Below are 16,367 nucleotides of genomic sequence, written 5' to 3'. Positions count from 1 at the left end.
GATGAGATCCTCAGACCCCTTGTGAGACCATATGCTGGTGCGGTTGGCCCTGGGTTCCTCCTAATGCAAGACAATGCTAGACCTCATGTGGCTGGAGTGTCAGCAGTTCCTGCAAGAGGAAGGTATTGATGCTATGGACTGGCCCGCCCGTTCCCCAGACCCGAATCCAATTGAGCACATCTGGGACATCATGTCTCGCTCCATCCACCAACGCCACGTTGCACCACAGACTGTCCAGGAGTTGGCGGATGCTTTAGTCCAGGTCTGTGAGGAGATCCCTCAGGAGACCATCCGCCACCTCATCAGGAGCATGCCCAGGCGTTGTAGGGAGGTCATACAGGCACGTGGAGGCCACACACACTACTGAGCCTTATTTTGACTTGTTTTAAGGACATTACATCAAAGTTGGATCAGCCTGTAGTGTGGTTTTCCACTTTAATTTTGAGGGTGACTCCAAATCCAGACCTCCATGGGTTGATACATTTGATTTCCAATGATAATTTTTGTGTGATTTTGTTGTCAGCACATTCAACTATGTAAAGAAAAAAGTATTTAATAAGATTATTTCATTCATTCAGATCTAGGATGTGTTATTTTAGTGTTCCCTTTATTTTTTTGAGCAGTGTGTATGTATGTATGTATGTATGTATGTATGTATGTATATATGTGTGTGTATATATATATATATATATATATATATATATGTGTATATATGTATGTGTAAAAACATGGGGGATTGGAAGTGATGCAGACAATTACAATCTATCTGCAATATTAAGCTGATCTACCCCCCCAAAAAATAGACTGCATCATAGACAGAGCTTTGGATGCAAGGACTGACCATCCAATATATCAAAATTATAGTTTCAAGCATGTTTTGAGGCAATACAGTTTGTAAACATTGTAAATGTAAACAAACATTAGTGTAAAACAAGCTTATATTTTGGTTTCTGAAGGGGTTTGACAGTTGAACTAAGTTCATCAGGCATTTATAAGTGATATTCTTCAAGAATCAGTATCTATATATCATTAATTTAAGTCCAAAAAGGGATGTACGAATTGCAGATTGCCCCTTTAAACAGATAGTCAAATATCTGCTTCTCTTTATTTTTGTATTCTTTTTTTCAACAGTACCCATGTTATACATGATAATGATTATGCCAAAACAATCTTCTTTCTCTCTTGTATATAGTTCTCGACGGTAGCTGTGACTGCTGGGGTGGTATTGCTGTCCACTGTGGGCATAATTGTAGCCCTCTACTTAGGCAAGAAGAAGAAGCCTCCAGTCACCTTGCTTGACGCTACCCAAAAATACCAGCTAACGCTCATTGATAAAGAGGTACATGTGTGCTATTGAAATCAATTAGACATTTTTGGTATGTGCTTCAGAGGCCTGTGCTTAATACATGTGTATATACTCCATGGAAATCATTTTTGTGTAACATTTAATCAAATGTTGGTAGTAGATGTCTTTGCATTGAATTGACACATTATTTTACAAAACCAATGTATGTATGGTTCGATATGTCTTTGGCCTCTTTCCATAGGTGATCAGCCATGATACTCGCAGGTTCCGCTTTCGACTTCCCTCAGCAGAACATATCCTGGGTCTGCCTGTAGGTAAGTCTTCGCTTGCACATTGTTCTTTTGGGGTTTTGTCAAGTGACAGTGTTTGATAATTGATTATTATTTGAGACAGTGCCATGCCATTTATATAAATACATTTTAGTAATTTAGCAGATGCTCTTATCAAGAGCGACTTACAGGAGCAATTAGGGTTATGTGCCTTGCTCAAGGGCACATCTACCTGTTTATCACCTAATCGGCATGGGGATTCGAACCAGCAACCTTTTGCTTAGTGGCCCGACGCTCAAATAGTCCTTTAGCTCACCAGCATTATAACTACACTCATAATGTAATACTTGATGGCGTTGTATTGCACTGATGGAAACTAGAAAGCTTAGCTTCCCATTCCTGGAATGCCCTCTACTGTATGAGTCATTTAGCAGAACAATCAGTGGATGAAGCCACACAAAATGACCCTATCAGTATTTTCAATCAGTGTTGTCTTTGTGTTTCTAACCACCTTATTTGTTTCCTCCAGGGAAGCATGTATACCTCTCTGCCCGTATTGACGGCAGCCTGGTAGTCAGACCGTACACACCTGTGTCCAGCGACGACGACAAAGGTTATGTTGACTTGGTTGTGAAAGTATGTATGGCTTGTCAAAGCAATCCTATATCATATACTGAAACTGAACACACTAGTACTACCATATGTATCAAGCATTTCATAGTAGGAGTGATGATCTACAAACAGGTCCAGCATGTCATCTTATTCTTTGGGATCTAAAAGGGGAAAAAATATCTGAAATAAGCACTGCTACTGTGAGACGCTTGATACATACAGACCCTGATCTGCAAACCATATTTCATGTAGAAAATTCCTCCCCAGATCTACTTCAGGAATGTGCACCTCAAGTTTCCTGACGGAGGCAAGATGTCCCAGTACCTGGAGAGTCTGCACCTGGGAGACGTGGTGAACTTCAGAGGACCAGGAGGACTGCTGGAGTACAAAGGGCATGGTACGACCAGTCCGCTGCCTGGCACACCCTCCTTCTGATATTTACAAATGATGCATCCCAAATGGTAACCTATACCCTATGTACACTGAGTGTACTTAACATTAAGGACACCTGCTCTTTCCATGACAGACTGACCAGGTGACAGCTATGATCCCTTATTTATGTCACTAAAATCAGTGTAGATGAAGGGGAGGAGACAGGTTAAAGAAGGATTTTTAAGCATTGAGACAATTGAGACATGGATTATGAATGTGTGCCATTCAGAGGGTGAATGGGCAAGACAGAAGATTGAAGTGCCTTTGAACATGGTATGGTAGTAGGTGCCAGGCGCACCGGTTTGTGTTAAGAACTGCAACGCTGCTGGGTTTTTCACGCTCAACAGCTTCCCGTATCAAGAATGGTCCACCTCCCAAAGGACATCCAGCCAACTTGACACAACTGTGGGAAGCATTGGAGTCAACATGGGCTAGCATCCCTGTGGAATGCTTTCGACACCTTGTAGAGTCCAAGCCCTGATGAATTTAAACTGTTCTGAGGGCAAAAGGGGCCGGTACAACTCAATATTAGGAAGGTGTCCTTAATGTTTTGTCCACTGTGTAGTGCATAGTGATGGGGGGGGATCAATACAGTTACATATCGCAATATTATTTTTGGACTATATAATATTGCTATTTGACTCCCAAGTATCAATTTGTAAAATGAAAGTTAAACAAAAAAAATTGGTTTAAAAAAAGGTGCTAATGTAGATGCCGTTAGCTAGCGCTAGTCGGCTGTACCTGCGCCAAAACTCCAGTATTTTTCAGCACTTTAATTTCCTTCACTGATCAAAACTCATTTTCTCATGCTCTCTCTTGTCTCTTTGCAGCAAACGTATAGTGAGCAATATGTTTGGAACATCAAATTGCAATAAAATTGCAGTATCGAATCGCAATACAAATAGAATCATGAGAATCGCTGTACATATCTTATCGACACATACGTTTCGTGAGCTCCCTGGCAATTCCCAGCCCTAATATTAGTGCACTATTTTTTGACCAGGGCCCGTAAGGCTCTGGTCAAATGTAGTGCACTATTTAGCAAATCTGGTGCCATTTGGGACGCACACAGTCTCTAATGGAATGGGGGTTTTAGCTTTGTGTACTTGGGTGTGGCTGGCTGAGAGTGATTGTGTGTACACACTTCTTTTCAACCTTAAGTCTACTGAATAAGTCAACAGTAAATGTACAATATCTCTGAGCAATTTGCTGGCTTGCTGCATCGCATTTTGAAACTTTCATGCCCCAAAGGCTCCAGAAAAGCGCTGCCTAAAGGATATACATTTACTGTATTGTCACTTAAAATGTATACTAATACTCCCAGTATTATTTGATTGTATGTTCCACAACCTAGGATGATGGACACACCCAACAACTGTCTTCCATTTGGGACCAGATAACTCTTGTTCATTTGCTCCCCAAGCACACTGGAAAAGGGAAATAATCTCTGGATTGTGTTGGCTTAATTTTTGTGTCTCATCACTTTCTCCCATTCCATTCAACAGGGCAGTTTGCAGTTCAGACAGACAAGAAGTATCCTGCGGAGATAAAAGTTGCCAGTACTCTTGGTCTTATAGCTGGAGGAACAGGTGATTTTTTTTATTTTTTTCCCTTCGCAACCTAGCACTCTGAACCTAAACACTTAAATGTTGTCTTGTTGTAGCCAGGGGGTAAATGTAGAGTGAGCGCTTTTAGTTCCTGGTGCTGAACTCCCTTCCCTGTCTGTAGGCATCACCCCTATGCTACAGCTGGTGCGCGCTATCATGAAGGACCCCAGTGACAGGACCACCTGCAGCCTGCTGTATGCCAACCAGGTGTGTGGCCGCTGCCCACACTGGCCTCTCTCCTAAAAGAGACTTTTAATATCAATGGGCTCATCTCTATAAATAAAGGATAGATACTGTAAATGCTTGTACTAGCTTCACTGTGGATGTAGTTCATAGGTTTGCTTAGGTTGAGAGTTAACACTGAACTGTGTGTGTGTGGTGTGTTCATGGCAGACTGAGAAGGACATCCTGCTGAGGGATGAGCTGGAGGAGGTCCAGGCCAGACACCCAGACCGCTTCAAGCTGTGGTTTACAGTGGACAGGGCACCCGAGGGTATGTGCCTTACGGCTTTTGCTTGCATTGCTCAAGTGTTGACATCAAGATTTCAGAAGTCTTAACAAAATGTGTACATTTTATTATCTTTTGAATTTGTTTTAATTGTGTATATTATGGCACAATCATTATGCATAACGGTACTTGTTTGCGACCCCATGAAAGATTGAATTATGATTCATTTGTGTCGCTCAGGCTGGGAGTACAGTGAGGGCTTCATCAATGCGGACATGATCCAGGAGCATCTGCCCACCCTCAGTGAGGACACCATGGTGCTCATGTGCGGTCCGCCCCCCATGATCCAGTTTGCCTGCAACCCCAACCTGGACAAGTTGGGCTACCGGCAGAGTCAGCGCTTCAGCTACTAGTCACCAGCCGAGGAACTATCCTCCCAGCCACCCCCAGCATGGGCATTCTCAATGCAACAATGATATCAATTCAATGCTTGATTGGGCCGGAACTACTGCTTGAGTACCGGCATCTCTTATAGAATTTTGGCTTAGAAATATTGCAGAGTTCCAGCACCTAAATATATACAGTACCGGCACCCAAAATGAGTACGGGCACCAATTTCAGTCCACTGAAAGCATTGCATCAAGTATACTGCCAAAAGCCCCTTATGAGAAGTGCAGACATGGCCTCTTATCTATCAGGTTGAGCATTAAATGCTCACTTGCAACCAAGGTCCTACCTTTGTATTATTAGCCTCCATCTCCTGCTGATATCTACAATTGATTGGGCCCTGTGTATTTTTAGGTGAGGTTTGAGGCTTTGATTTATTATTGATGTTCTTAGCCTTGAGCATTCCTCCTAAAAACAGGACAGAGAGAACATAACTTAAAGATAAAGCCGCATACTGACCTGGATTACGCCCAGGGATGCGGTGCTAAATATGAGGAGGCCGCACAGGCAGCTTTGCTTTAAACGCACACATAACAAATTATATGCACTTAAGTATTACAGCTTCTGTAGAGATGCATTATACTGTATTTTGGCATCTGCTTCAGTTGTGAGTGTGACATATATGTGGGGCTTTTTGTTGTGTGGGTATGTGATCTGACTCTATTTCTTATTGGATTTCTGTGAGATTGAGTGAACATAATTATTCAAGGCTCTTTTTGTTTTATATATTATAATTTCAGAGTTTAATCTGCAATGCACTACACTTTGTAAAATGTATTATGTGTTTATGAAGAGAAAAGACAACATTTCTGCCAGCATTTTAAATTGCCTCCACTCATATACGTGATCCATAATCCTGTTCTCTTTATGTATTGGCTGGACCATTCCTTAGATATTATCCCTTGTTGCAAAATAGAGTGTTGAGGAGGAAAACAATTTTGACACCATTCAGTTTGCTGGAACAACGTGGCTCTGATTGCAACAGTTGAATGCTGTCACAACAAGGAGTAATCTGTGCTTGGGGCAGTATGTAGTCTGGTCTAAATGCTGGGACAGAGTGGGAGTTGGAAAATGTCATCTAATTCCACTGCCTACTACAGTACAGGACCCCTTTGTTGACAGGGATTAGGGATTATTGAGGAATGGAGATGCTGATGGTAGTTTGTTTACAGGGTAGGAGTAGGAGTAGCTCTATCCACAAGTAAAGGGCTTGATGAGGGTTTCTTATTTTCATTTTTAATTCAGCCTTTCTTGTGCTGCTAAAATGTGGGTTAGGCAACTCAGTGCTGAAGAGAACTTTTCGCATACTGTACATACATTATTGTAAACTACACCAAGCATCTGTTTTGATTGGGTGTCATGTTTCATGTGGGTTCATGCAGGCACCATTATGGAGGTAATGTGATTCCACTCAATCATTTATAGCAGAAGCACGTGCATGACCTGGGAATAAAACAGTGTACTACTATCTTGAGTCTATGTTAATTTTTGATATCATAGCTACATAAACAGATAATATTTTGGTGTTACTTCTAAAACATTTTTAAATTGTAATTTTAACCACTAGATGGAGACGCTGCTTCATTGTATATGAGAACCAGTTGAAACTTAGCTTGGCATTGACTTGTCATTTTCGTTAGCCGTGCTGCGTAACTGTTCGTTCCGGGCTTCGGCTTGTTTTTGTGAGAATCGGGAAGGGATCACATTTCCTTTGACGTCTGGAGTATCAGGTAGCTACGTCTGCTGAATGAAAATGCAAACGTTAACTAGCTACAACAATGAACAATATTATTGCATTGTATTTGCAACTGTGTCGGGGTGTTTGGTATTGGTTCGATACAGCCAGATGACCAGTTTTCTTCGAATATGCGAAAGCTAACTAGCTAGTTCCGCTAGCCTGCTAGTGCTAGCCTAGACTGCTAGCAACTGCGGTTAGCCTACGTTACCTTAGGGCTCTAGCTAGCTATAATTTGCCGGTGTACGTCAGGAATCATGTCAGCTAAATCATATTGTTGAAGGAGTTTTGTTGGGGGAAATCAAGTCGTTATATTGTTATTCCAATTCCATGTTTCTTCGGATGCTAGTGTATGATTGCTTTGTTCTAGGCAGCCAACCAGCTGACACAACAAAGTCTTGCCAGTTTTGTTTGTTAGCTGCCAGCCAACTATCTTTTTCGGCCGCCTCGCAAGAATAATTTTGGTCTTCCTGCCATGTTAGCCGAGTAGCTATTCGTCTTAACTGTTGTAAAATACTAATTTAACGAGTGAATATGTTCACGACATGATATTATTAGACTTTGTTGATGGTGTAAAAATGTATGTCAAAGTAATACTGGAAGATGCACTTTTTACTTCAGTGCTGAATGCAAGAGCAGGCAAGGACCATCTGTCGGTGGGAAATATAGACCTACCAAAAGTCCACATCAGGTCCAATTGTCACAGGTGAAGTTAGTTGCAATTTGGAATCTAGTTATTTCAGTGAAAAACTCCAGTAACTAATGTATTTATTTGTCTAATTGTGATTTCTCAGCACTGGGCCAACTGCGGATTGAAGTGCCAGGCTTTAGCAGTACACACAGGCAGAGGACAGGTCATCAGGCAGTCTCCCTATGTCAGGCCGAAACGGGTCTGCGAGTGATGCAGACTGTCGGATCTCAGAGGACTGTCGGGTCCCAGATGTGGAGCTGATGGAGCTGGGACCCTTGCTGGAGGAGACGGGACGGCAGACAGCGGGGAAAGGCATGATGTCAGAAGTGAGAGTGGGGGAGACAGGTTATGTCCTATATGGCACCCTATTCCCTACACAGTGCTCTAATTTTGATCAGCGCCCTAGTCAAAGGTAGTGCACTATATAGGGTGCCAGTTGGAATGTAGCCTGACTCAACTCCTCTATTACCACAGGTATTAGGTATTTTCTAAAGCGGGCGCAGAATCTTCCAAATCAACATTTGGAAGATTCAGGTGATCTGCCAAGACCAACGTTTCTAGTGAAACCAGGGGTGTATTCAGAGAGGTGAAAGTTCAGAATGTTGCAGATCTCCCCATTGGCCTATTCTACATCGCAAACAAACTGGTTTGTTCTACACACTGAGTTTCTATCTGAATGTTCTGTAGCATTGCACCCTCATGAATAGACCCCAGTTGAAGACAAAACAAATGTAGGTGGAGGTCATTGGGCAATAGAGCTCAGCTTGGGTGGGGTCACACCTAAGTAATGGTCAGGGAAACGTAGACCAAACCAACTGGGATTCGTTCCCATGTTTTCACTTCTATCCTGCGCTGCAAAGACATCTGCTCTACTCACCTAACTAAATCACCTTACACATTCTGTCTCTGCAGGGGGCCTCAGTTCTGCCTGATGAGGATGATGAAGAGGTGGAAGAGGTCCTGACACTGCCCCTCCAGGCTCACCACGCCATGGAGAAGATGGAGGAGTTTGTGCACAAAGTAGGCATCATTGGGCTGTTCCAGAAGGCAGGATCATTAAGTTAGCCAGCTAACTTTGATAAGCAGCCAAATGTATCTCTTGATTTTCTGATTCATTGAGAAAGCTAAACTTGAAAATGGGTTGTTGGTTGTCGAGTCAATTATACCATGCCCATTTCAAGTCTATATTTCTCGAAAAGATGAAGTTATTTCAGAATTTCTGGGACAGTTAGCTGGCTAACTCATTGATCCTGCTTTCTGGAACAGCCCCCATGGCTGCTCTGTCTAACTTCATATACAGAGATAATAAGAGAATAAGACTGGTGAGATGAACAGGACATTCATGGTAGCCTATACCCTTGTGTTTTAAGGTGTGGAAGGGTAGCTGGAGGGTCATCCCATTTCATGTCTTGCCGGAGTGGCTGAAGGACAACGACTACCTCCTGCATGGACACCGGCCCCCCATGCCCTCCTTCCGCGCATGCTTTGGAAGCATCTTCAGGATCCACACAGAAACAGGCAACATCTGGACCCACCTTCTGGGTGAGTGTGTGAGATATCTGAGGAGACTGAATCCTCACATGTTGAACCTCACACCATCGCCTATAAAGTTGCAGTGAAGCACAAGTCCACGTTACCCACAACTAGAGTACATTCAGTAGGTCCTAAGTTCAGCATTCTGCCATTAAGCAATGTATGTATAGTGCAGTCACTTATCTATACTACATAGCAAAAAAGAGTGCCTCTTCTACACAACACATGTCCATATACAATGCTCCTGATTGTGCTCCCCACTGTATATACAGTATGCCACATAGAGATCCCTTTCTATTGCTAATATTCATTTGTTAAGATATGCCCTATATGATTACTGGTCCACTAATGATGTCCTCACCTCTCCAACCCCCAGGGTTGATCCTGTTTATTTGTCTGGGTACGTACACCATTCTACGGCCCAACATGTACTTCATGGCCCCGCTGCAGGAGAAGGTGGTGTTTGGGATGTTTTTTCTGGGTGCCGTGCTCTGCCTCAGCTTCTCCTGGCTCTTTCACACCGTCTACTGCCACTCCGAGAAAGTGTCTCGCACCTTCTCCAAGTAAGGCCGCATGCCCCCCTCCCTCTTGCTCACACATAAATGTTTTTTTTTCTTCTTTCGATTAGCTCTCCTGTGTTTCTGAAAAGTAATGTGACGTTTCATTTCATTTATTTTTATTTTTATGTTAAAGTGTCATTTAAATGGATGTTCCTCTTCTAAACTCAGTGTTATGTTTTCCCTCAGACTTGACTACTCTGGTATCGCCCTGCTGATCATGGGTTCATTTGTGCCCTGGCTCTACTACTCGTTCTACTGTTCCCCGCAGCCGCGCCTCATCTACCTCACCATTGTCTGTGTGCTGGGCATCGCCGCCATCATAGTGGCCCAGTGGGAACGCTTCTCCACGCCCGCACACCGGCCCACACGAGCAGGTGCTGCACCACATATTAACCAGCCTGTCAGTGTATTATGACATAGATGCAGAGCAACGGCATACATGTAAATGTGTTAATACAACATACCATATAGCTAAAACCATGAGAAAATCATCAGGAATTGCTTTTTTCTCCTACTTGTGTGTGTGTGTATAGCTGGTATAAGTTTGACTATCTTATAGGATCCTATACTATGACTGCTCCAGTTGCTCCTGCTTCTACCAACCAACCTTTCCCCACCATGTCTCCCACAGGAGTGTTCATGGGCCTGGGACTGAGTGGCATCGTCCCCACAGTGCACTTCACCATTGAGGAGGGCTTCGTCAAGGCCACCACTGTGGGACAGATGGGCTGGTTCTACCTGATGGGCGCCATGTACATCACTGGCGCCGGACTGTATGCAGCCAGGATCCCCGAACGCTATTTCCCCGGCAAATGTGACATCTGGGTAAGTGTGTAACAGAGGCTAAAAATTTAACCCTATTACATTTATACTGCACTACTTTTCACCAGGGCCCATAGGGGGATCCCAGGAAGAGTGTGGCTAATTGGGATCATAATAAAATACTAAATAGGGCTCTGGTCAAAAGTAGTGCACTATATAGGATATAGACTGCCATTTGGGATGCAGACGCAGGCTTGTCGCTGGCTCCTGAACTAACCCCATGTCCTCATTTATATGATGCTGATGATGATTATATATTATTATTATAATGTTATTGTCATTTTATGCGATATGAGTTACGGTCACACATGTTCTGCACTGTACTGAACTGTACTGTAGGAATATGTGGCCCATGCAGTAATCAAATGCCTAGAACTTTAGTGTTGCAAACACCATGCTCTAACCAGAGGAGCCTTTGGACATACTCTGTCTGCGGCCCCCCCCTTATTCCCTATTTAGTGCACTACTTTTGACCAGAGCCCTATGGGAATAGTGCACTAAATAGAGAATAGGGTGCCATTTGGTAAGCAGCTTCTGACATCCCTCTCTCCCCAGTTCCACTCCCACCAGATCTTCCACGTCCTGGTGGTGGCGGCAGCCTTTATCCACTTCTACGGCGTCTCCAACCTGCAGGAGTTCCGCTACGGCCTGGAGGGCGGGTGCACTGACGACACCCTTCTCTGAGAGGCCCAGCTGTGGCCCCCTCAGCCATTTCCTAGTCGATCCCCCTCCCTATAAAGTGCTACTGGAACACGCAATGGTCCTCCTTTTCTCCGCCCCTCTTCCCCCCCCCCCTGATTTGCTCATGTCATATTTGGTTTTCTGGTGGTGGTTTTTTCTGCTTTTCTCCATTAAAGTAGCTTTAGCCAGTGAACTATATGGAGGGGCATCTCAGTGATGCAGCAGCACTTTTTAATCAAAAGGGAGCTCTAGGCACCACTTTAGCTCATGAAGAACAACAGCGGATTTTGACCAGATTGATTACATGTTCCCTTCAACCTCTGAGAGGCGTAGAGATATTGTAATATTGTCTCTCTTGGCCTCCAGAGCTTCCCAAATCAAGCTGTAGGAGGCTTATGTGATAGAATGGGTCCGGGTTGGGGTCAGGCTGTTCCATTTTTATTCTGTCAATACAAGGAATTATCGAAATTCAATTCATGAATTTTTAAAATGTAAAAGTCCTAATTTAAAACAATGGGCAATTAGAACAATTGATTAAGAGCTTTTTTTTATTTTGTTGATTTACATTTAGTTGACATGCAATCAACCACAATCCAGGTATGGGTTATGGAACTGAAAGTCAAACAATCGAATTACTTTCCTAAAAGACACAGTGCTTGGTACCCTTACCCCTCATGTCCCTTTTCAATTGAACAAAATCTTTTCAATCAAACAGAATCTTGTATGATTGATAGCTGGTATGAAACTAATCGGGAAACGCACAATGGGCAAATCTGGGAATAGGTCAACTCTTTCCCTTTTCAGCTTGAGATTTGTTTCTTTTTAAGGCTATATTTCAGAACTCTAAAGGTCAAATTATTGCAGCTTAACAATATGTTATTACCATTAAACTTTGTCACTGCATGGGGTCCACCATGTAGTGTGTAGGAAATAGGAATAATATTTTAGTATTCCTGTGCCTTAGGCCAATGGAAATAGTTTTTAAATAGATGGGCCAATATTGCAGTCAAGTGAACTTCATTAGGATCTCCAGATATAATGATGATAACAAACTTTTTAGTTTTCTTGTCCTTATACCCAATGAAATCACTATTAAACTTTTGACCTCCAATAGTTTGCTCAAACTGCTGTTTATTAAGACAACCATTTTTTAAAAGCTGACTTTATGTGGCTTTATTACAAAGACTAAACAATCTGTGTATTCTTGACTTTGTGTTGTGTCCCGTGTAGACAAGTTGATGGATCATACATTTCCCTGAAATGTAAACACATAATAAATATTTATTAATGGTAAAATGGGAAACTAACCCAAGTCATGCCTTTTCTTTCCAATGTAGTGTTATGGCACTTCATCACACTTTACTTTTCACACACATGAACATGGTTTGTCATTGTCACTATATGTTTTGGGGTTACCAATGCTGCTGCAATGTAGTCAATTTCATATTTGACCATATTTCTGCCACATGTATTGTCTATATCCACACAGCTTTACAAATAATATTTTATCTGGGGTGTTGCATAGCATTTAATCACTCAGGTTATGGAATGTCATTGTTAGTTTCATGCAGGGGGCTATGCACCTGGGCTAGTTATGTAGCTCGCTGCATGCATGGTCGCAAAAAGTTGGAACGTTCTCTTTACCCAGTGCAAACGATGTCTCTTAAGACCACACACCTTGGGAGTTCTACAGTTCTGCCTGAAGGTAGCAGAGATGGGGAGACTGGTGGTTTGCAATGACTTCCACTGATTAGAAATACAGTATCTTAGAACTTGCAGAGAGGTACAGTCTATGTATGATAGCTCAAAAATCCTGTTCAGTTGGATGGGTCATATGACAAGGCAGGTAGCTTAAAGGTGAAGTAACTGAAAGTTCGCTGGTTCGAATCCCCGAGCCGGCAAGGTGGAAAAAATCTGCCGTTCTGTCCTTGAGCAAGGCAGTAAACCCCCAATAACAACCGCCCTACGTGTGTATGTCGATTAAGGCAGCACCCGCACCTCTGATTCAGAGGGGTTGGGTTAAATGCGAAAGACATTTCAGTTGAATGCATTCAGTTGTGCAACTGACTAGTATCCCCTTTCCCTTCAAGGGTGCCCTTTCATTATGAATGATTTGTGCAGTATCTGCCACATCCTGGCATCTTCTATATTGTTGACCTTACGCTTGACTAATTGGTTAACTGGGTGGATATGATTATTACTCAGATTAATCCGATTTTATCACAAGTGTAAGTCTATTTTTATCTTATCCAAAGGTAAAAAATGGTTTGGTTTTAAACATATTTGAGATATAGTAACTATTTCCCTAAAATATGTTATTGTGATTAGATTAAATGACATTATTTGTTTAATTGTGGATAAAGAACGATCTATACGACGGAGGAACGATATAATTGAGCGATGTGGATTCCGAACGGAAGTTTCAGCGGGTGCACACTGTCCAGCAACGCTTGTTCGGTCGGTCTGTTTGACAAAATGTTGATATGGCCGAGTGGTTTTACTAGTTACATTACTTGTACTACCCGCTTGGTAATAGTTTAGGTGTACTCTAGCCATTCTTTCTGAGCAGGTTTTTCAGCAGATGTGAGTTGACGCCTCAAAATTAGCATTACATTATCCGATATTAGCTAGCTCACGTTAGCTAGCTTGGTAACGTTAGTTGAACAAATATATAGAGCAGTGGTTTGATTATAGCTAACCATCTTAGCATTCGCTTTATAAGTGTAGTATAGTCACATAAGTTGCGTTCAACATGGACAACCAAGAACACTGCTCTCCCTCTGAAGGATGCGTCGACCGGTCTACGCTGGTGTCGGGGGTTGGAAAGAATATCAAGTCAATTTTGTGCCAACGTTGTGGATCGAAGGTCCTCTGCCCAGGGATGGCAGTTTTTGCAGAGAAGGAGGTAAGGTTCACCTCAGACAGGTTATGTGATTCATAACTGACGTATTTTCCTATCTGAATGGGCATTCATCATTTGCTTTATTTCAAGTTAGTGCAATGTCTTACCACCACCTAAACTGTAGCACAAAATGATATTTTTCATACATTTTTACATTTTAGTCATTTAGCAGACGCTCTTATCCAGAGCGACTTACAGTTAGTGCATACCTTTTCATACTGGCCCCCCGTGGGAAACGAACCCACAACCCTGGTGTTGCAAGCGTCATGCTCTACCAACTGAGCTATAGGGGATCCTACAATGTGCAATTAGCTATGTCATGATGTGACAAAAAAATGTCAGGGAGTGGAATATCACTTCTGTTTATCTATTCATATTAATGGTCATTGTCATGATGAATCTTGTCTGGTATTTCCTCCCCTATATCCACCAGCTGTTCCTGCCCTCAATGCGGAAGAAGACCACTATCACCCAATCAGAGGGATCCGTGGATGGGGACACACTGACTACCCACTGGTTAGTCGACGACATGTACACCTTTGAGAATGTGGGCTTCACCAAGGACGTGGGGAGAATCAAGTACCTCATTTGTGCAGACTGTGAGATTGGACCCATTGGCTGGCACTGCCTGGATGACAAAAAGAGCTTCTATGTTGCATTGGAAAGAGTCAATCATGCCTAGTGTGGCCCACTGTAAGAACCTGGGGACACTTAAGAGGGTGTACACATTTGGAACTGAAGGACAAGACAGACCAACACAAACGTCGCCTTGCGCAGTAGATCACTTGCTGGGTGTCGAAAGACAGTGCCGATTCAACATGTAGAATTGTTGTGAAATCAACAGAAAATGACGGCAAATGTTCTGTGGTCAGAGGCAATAGGACGGTCACCCACTGCGCATGGGCAACATATGCGTTGGTCTGGCTTGTCCTTAACTCTTTTCGATCTTCACTTTCCCTCTGGCTGGTGCTGGATGCTGTCTCGGTTATTATGATGACTCCTTAGTTCAGCAACGTTGTTCTCTACTGATCAACAATCGTATTGATGTGGTTCTCTGAACAAATGTCTTATCAGTCTATAAAACTGTTATTCAATCCAATACTGTAACTAACCCATATTCAGGTGTTATGCTTTGGTCTGAGGTTAACGCTACAGCCTTTGGAATTGTATTACTTGTATAGGCCTACTTGTTATTATTACTTTCAACTTCTGAAATATTATCAGAATATCTCTGTTCTTCTAACACTTATTGCAGATGCTAATGTGAAATGATGTGGTGCATTTGGACTTCTACTGTTTGAATGATTAGTGTGCTTATCAGCATAGCACACCCTTTGCCTTGCATGCTGAATAATGGGAGTGGTTGTATTTGTTGAGTGTGCTGTATGCATTTGTTGCTGATACATTTCAAGTGACAGTGTTCTGTCTGTTGATATACCACATTGGCTTTGACTGCTGCTCTGCCACCATGTTGGCCCTCAGCTATTGCCAACTAATACCAGAGGCCCCCATTAGATCTCCACAGTACATGCTCATCATGGTCATATGTTCTGGAATGTATTTCATTCCATCTGCATTGAGGACTGGATTGACTATGTGAGCTCTATTGTTTGTCGCTTCTCTTTCGCTGCATTTTAATGCTCTCTAAAACGGTTATAAACTCTGTAAAATAAAATGTATCACTCACTAATGTGCTTTTTGACCAGTTTGTAAATTCTAGTTCTAGAATGGAGTTCACCCTCATTGACTTGATTGCATGGGAAATAGGAAGTCGCTGCTGATGGAATTCATGAGATTTACAATACTTTAATTGGTTCGGAACATGTCTTTATCTAACTTAAACATATTCACTATTTAGATGTTGCCTATAGCTTGTAATTTTTACATGTCACTTGTAAAGTCGGTGGCCCCCCTCTCACCAGAATCCAAGGAACGACACCCAATCATCGAGCCTATCGAGTCCATTTAAAAAAACAAGTCCCGGTCACCACGAGGCTTTAGTATGAATGCGCTCATCTGTTTCACTTCCACTAGGATGCTTAACTCAAATGTAGCCTTATACATTTTGCTTATTAATTCGTTTTATTTTAAAATATATAGCCCTAAAGGACAATTATTTTCACTTCAATATTTTTTTCATACTACCAATTGTAAATTAAACGGTAGGTTGTGTACACCATATTTTGATTACGTGGATTTTTTGTTTACTGACCTTTTGTCTCTTATTTACAGCAATCAATTTAGTTTCTCGTTGCTAGTGCATTGATAATGAGGTCTTTTTTTATATAAACCCCGAGAAAATGACATGCCATGAATTTACCT

At 42.3% G+C, this 16,367-nt stretch overlaps 3 protein-coding genes across 4 annotated transcripts in view; all 3 read left to right on the top strand.

The window, feature by feature from the left end:
- Nucleotides 1–6,589, top strand: part of LOC311133277 (NADH-cytochrome b5 reductase 3-like) — a 13,266-nt gene extending 6,677 nt beyond the window's left edge. The window contains exons 2-9 of the mRNA XM_084166765.1: nt 1,193–1,339; nt 1,548–1,620; nt 2,105–2,211; nt 2,455–2,584; nt 4,125–4,208; nt 4,348–4,433; nt 4,620–4,719; nt 4,915–6,589. Coding sequence (XP_084022891.1) covers nt 1,193–1,339; nt 1,548–1,620; nt 2,105–2,211; nt 2,455–2,584; nt 4,125–4,208; nt 4,348–4,433; nt 4,620–4,719; nt 4,915–5,087 — 900 coding nt within the window. The 3' untranslated portion in view covers nt 5,088–6,589. The remainder of the gene's footprint in view (nt 1–1,192; nt 1,340–1,547; nt 1,621–2,104; nt 2,212–2,454; nt 2,585–4,124; nt 4,209–4,347; nt 4,434–4,619; nt 4,720–4,914) is intronic.
- Nucleotides 6,590–6,736: 147 nt separating this feature from the next.
- LOC311133469 (adiponectin receptor protein 1-like) lies at nt 6,737–12,447 on the top strand. 2 transcript variants are annotated; one of them, XM_084166948.1, is made up of 9 exons: nt 6,737–6,851; nt 7,478–7,562; nt 7,651–7,873; nt 8,460–8,567; nt 8,918–9,089; nt 9,457–9,643; nt 9,827–10,014; nt 10,272–10,465; nt 11,018–12,447. In XM_084166948.1, exons 3-9 carry the CDS (start codon nt 7,730–7,732, stop codon nt 11,144–11,146), a joined length of 1,122 nt encoding a protein of 373 aa, XP_084023074.1. In that variant the 5' UTR covers nt 6,737–6,851; nt 7,478–7,562; nt 7,651–7,729; the 3' UTR covers nt 11,147–12,447. The 2 variants fall into 2 exon arrangements, with proteins under 2 accessions (XP_084023074.1, XP_084023075.1); XM_084166949.1 differs by lacking the exon at nt 7,478–7,562 and having other exon boundaries at nt 6,771–6,851.
- A 1,147-nt stretch (nt 12,448–13,594) lies between these two features.
- LOC311133675 (guanine nucleotide exchange factor MSS4-like) lies at nt 13,595–15,733 on the top strand. The gene is made up of 2 exons (XM_084167208.1): nt 13,595–14,048; nt 14,479–15,733. Exons 1-2 carry the CDS (start codon nt 13,896–13,898, stop codon nt 14,725–14,727), a joined length of 402 nt encoding a protein of 133 aa, XP_084023334.1. The 5' UTR covers nt 13,595–13,895; the 3' UTR covers nt 14,728–15,733.
- Nucleotides 15,734–16,367: the final 634 nt, after the last annotated feature.

This window comes from Coregonus lavaretus, assembly GCF_964263955.1.
Source record: "Coregonus lavaretus genome assembly, chromosome: 8".
In the NCBI taxonomy this organism is placed as follows: Eukaryota; Metazoa; Chordata; class Actinopteri; order Salmoniformes; family Salmonidae; genus Coregonus; species Coregonus lavaretus.
Note: the sequence above shows the minus strand (reverse complement) of the source record. Positions and strands in the feature narration are given on the sequence as shown.

What these genes read in the sequence shown, in the direction of transcription:
- LOC311133675 (XM_084167208.1), top strand. Translation starts at nt 13,896, where the DNA reads ATGGACAACCAAGAACACTGCTCTCCCTCTGAAGGATGCGTCGACCGG. An exon ending in CAGTTTTTGCAGAGAAGGAG is followed by an intron (nt 14,049 to 14,478) that starts GTAAGGTTCACC and finishes TATATCCACCAG; the next exon opens with CTGTTCCTGCCCTCAATGCG.
- LOC311133469 (XM_084166948.1), top strand. Translation starts at nt 7,730, where the DNA reads ATGTCAGGCCGAAACGGGTCTGCGAGTGATGCAGACTGTCGGATCTCA. An exon ending in GGAAAGGCATGATGTCAGAA is followed by an intron (nt 7,874 to 8,459) that starts GTGAGAGTGGGG and finishes CTGTCTCTGCAG; the next exon opens with GGGGCCTCAGTTCTGCCTGA. An exon ending in ACACCGGCCCACACGAGCAG is followed by an intron (nt 10,015 to 10,271) that starts GTGCTGCACCAC and finishes TGTCTCCCACAG; the next exon opens with GAGTGTTCATGGGCCTGGGA.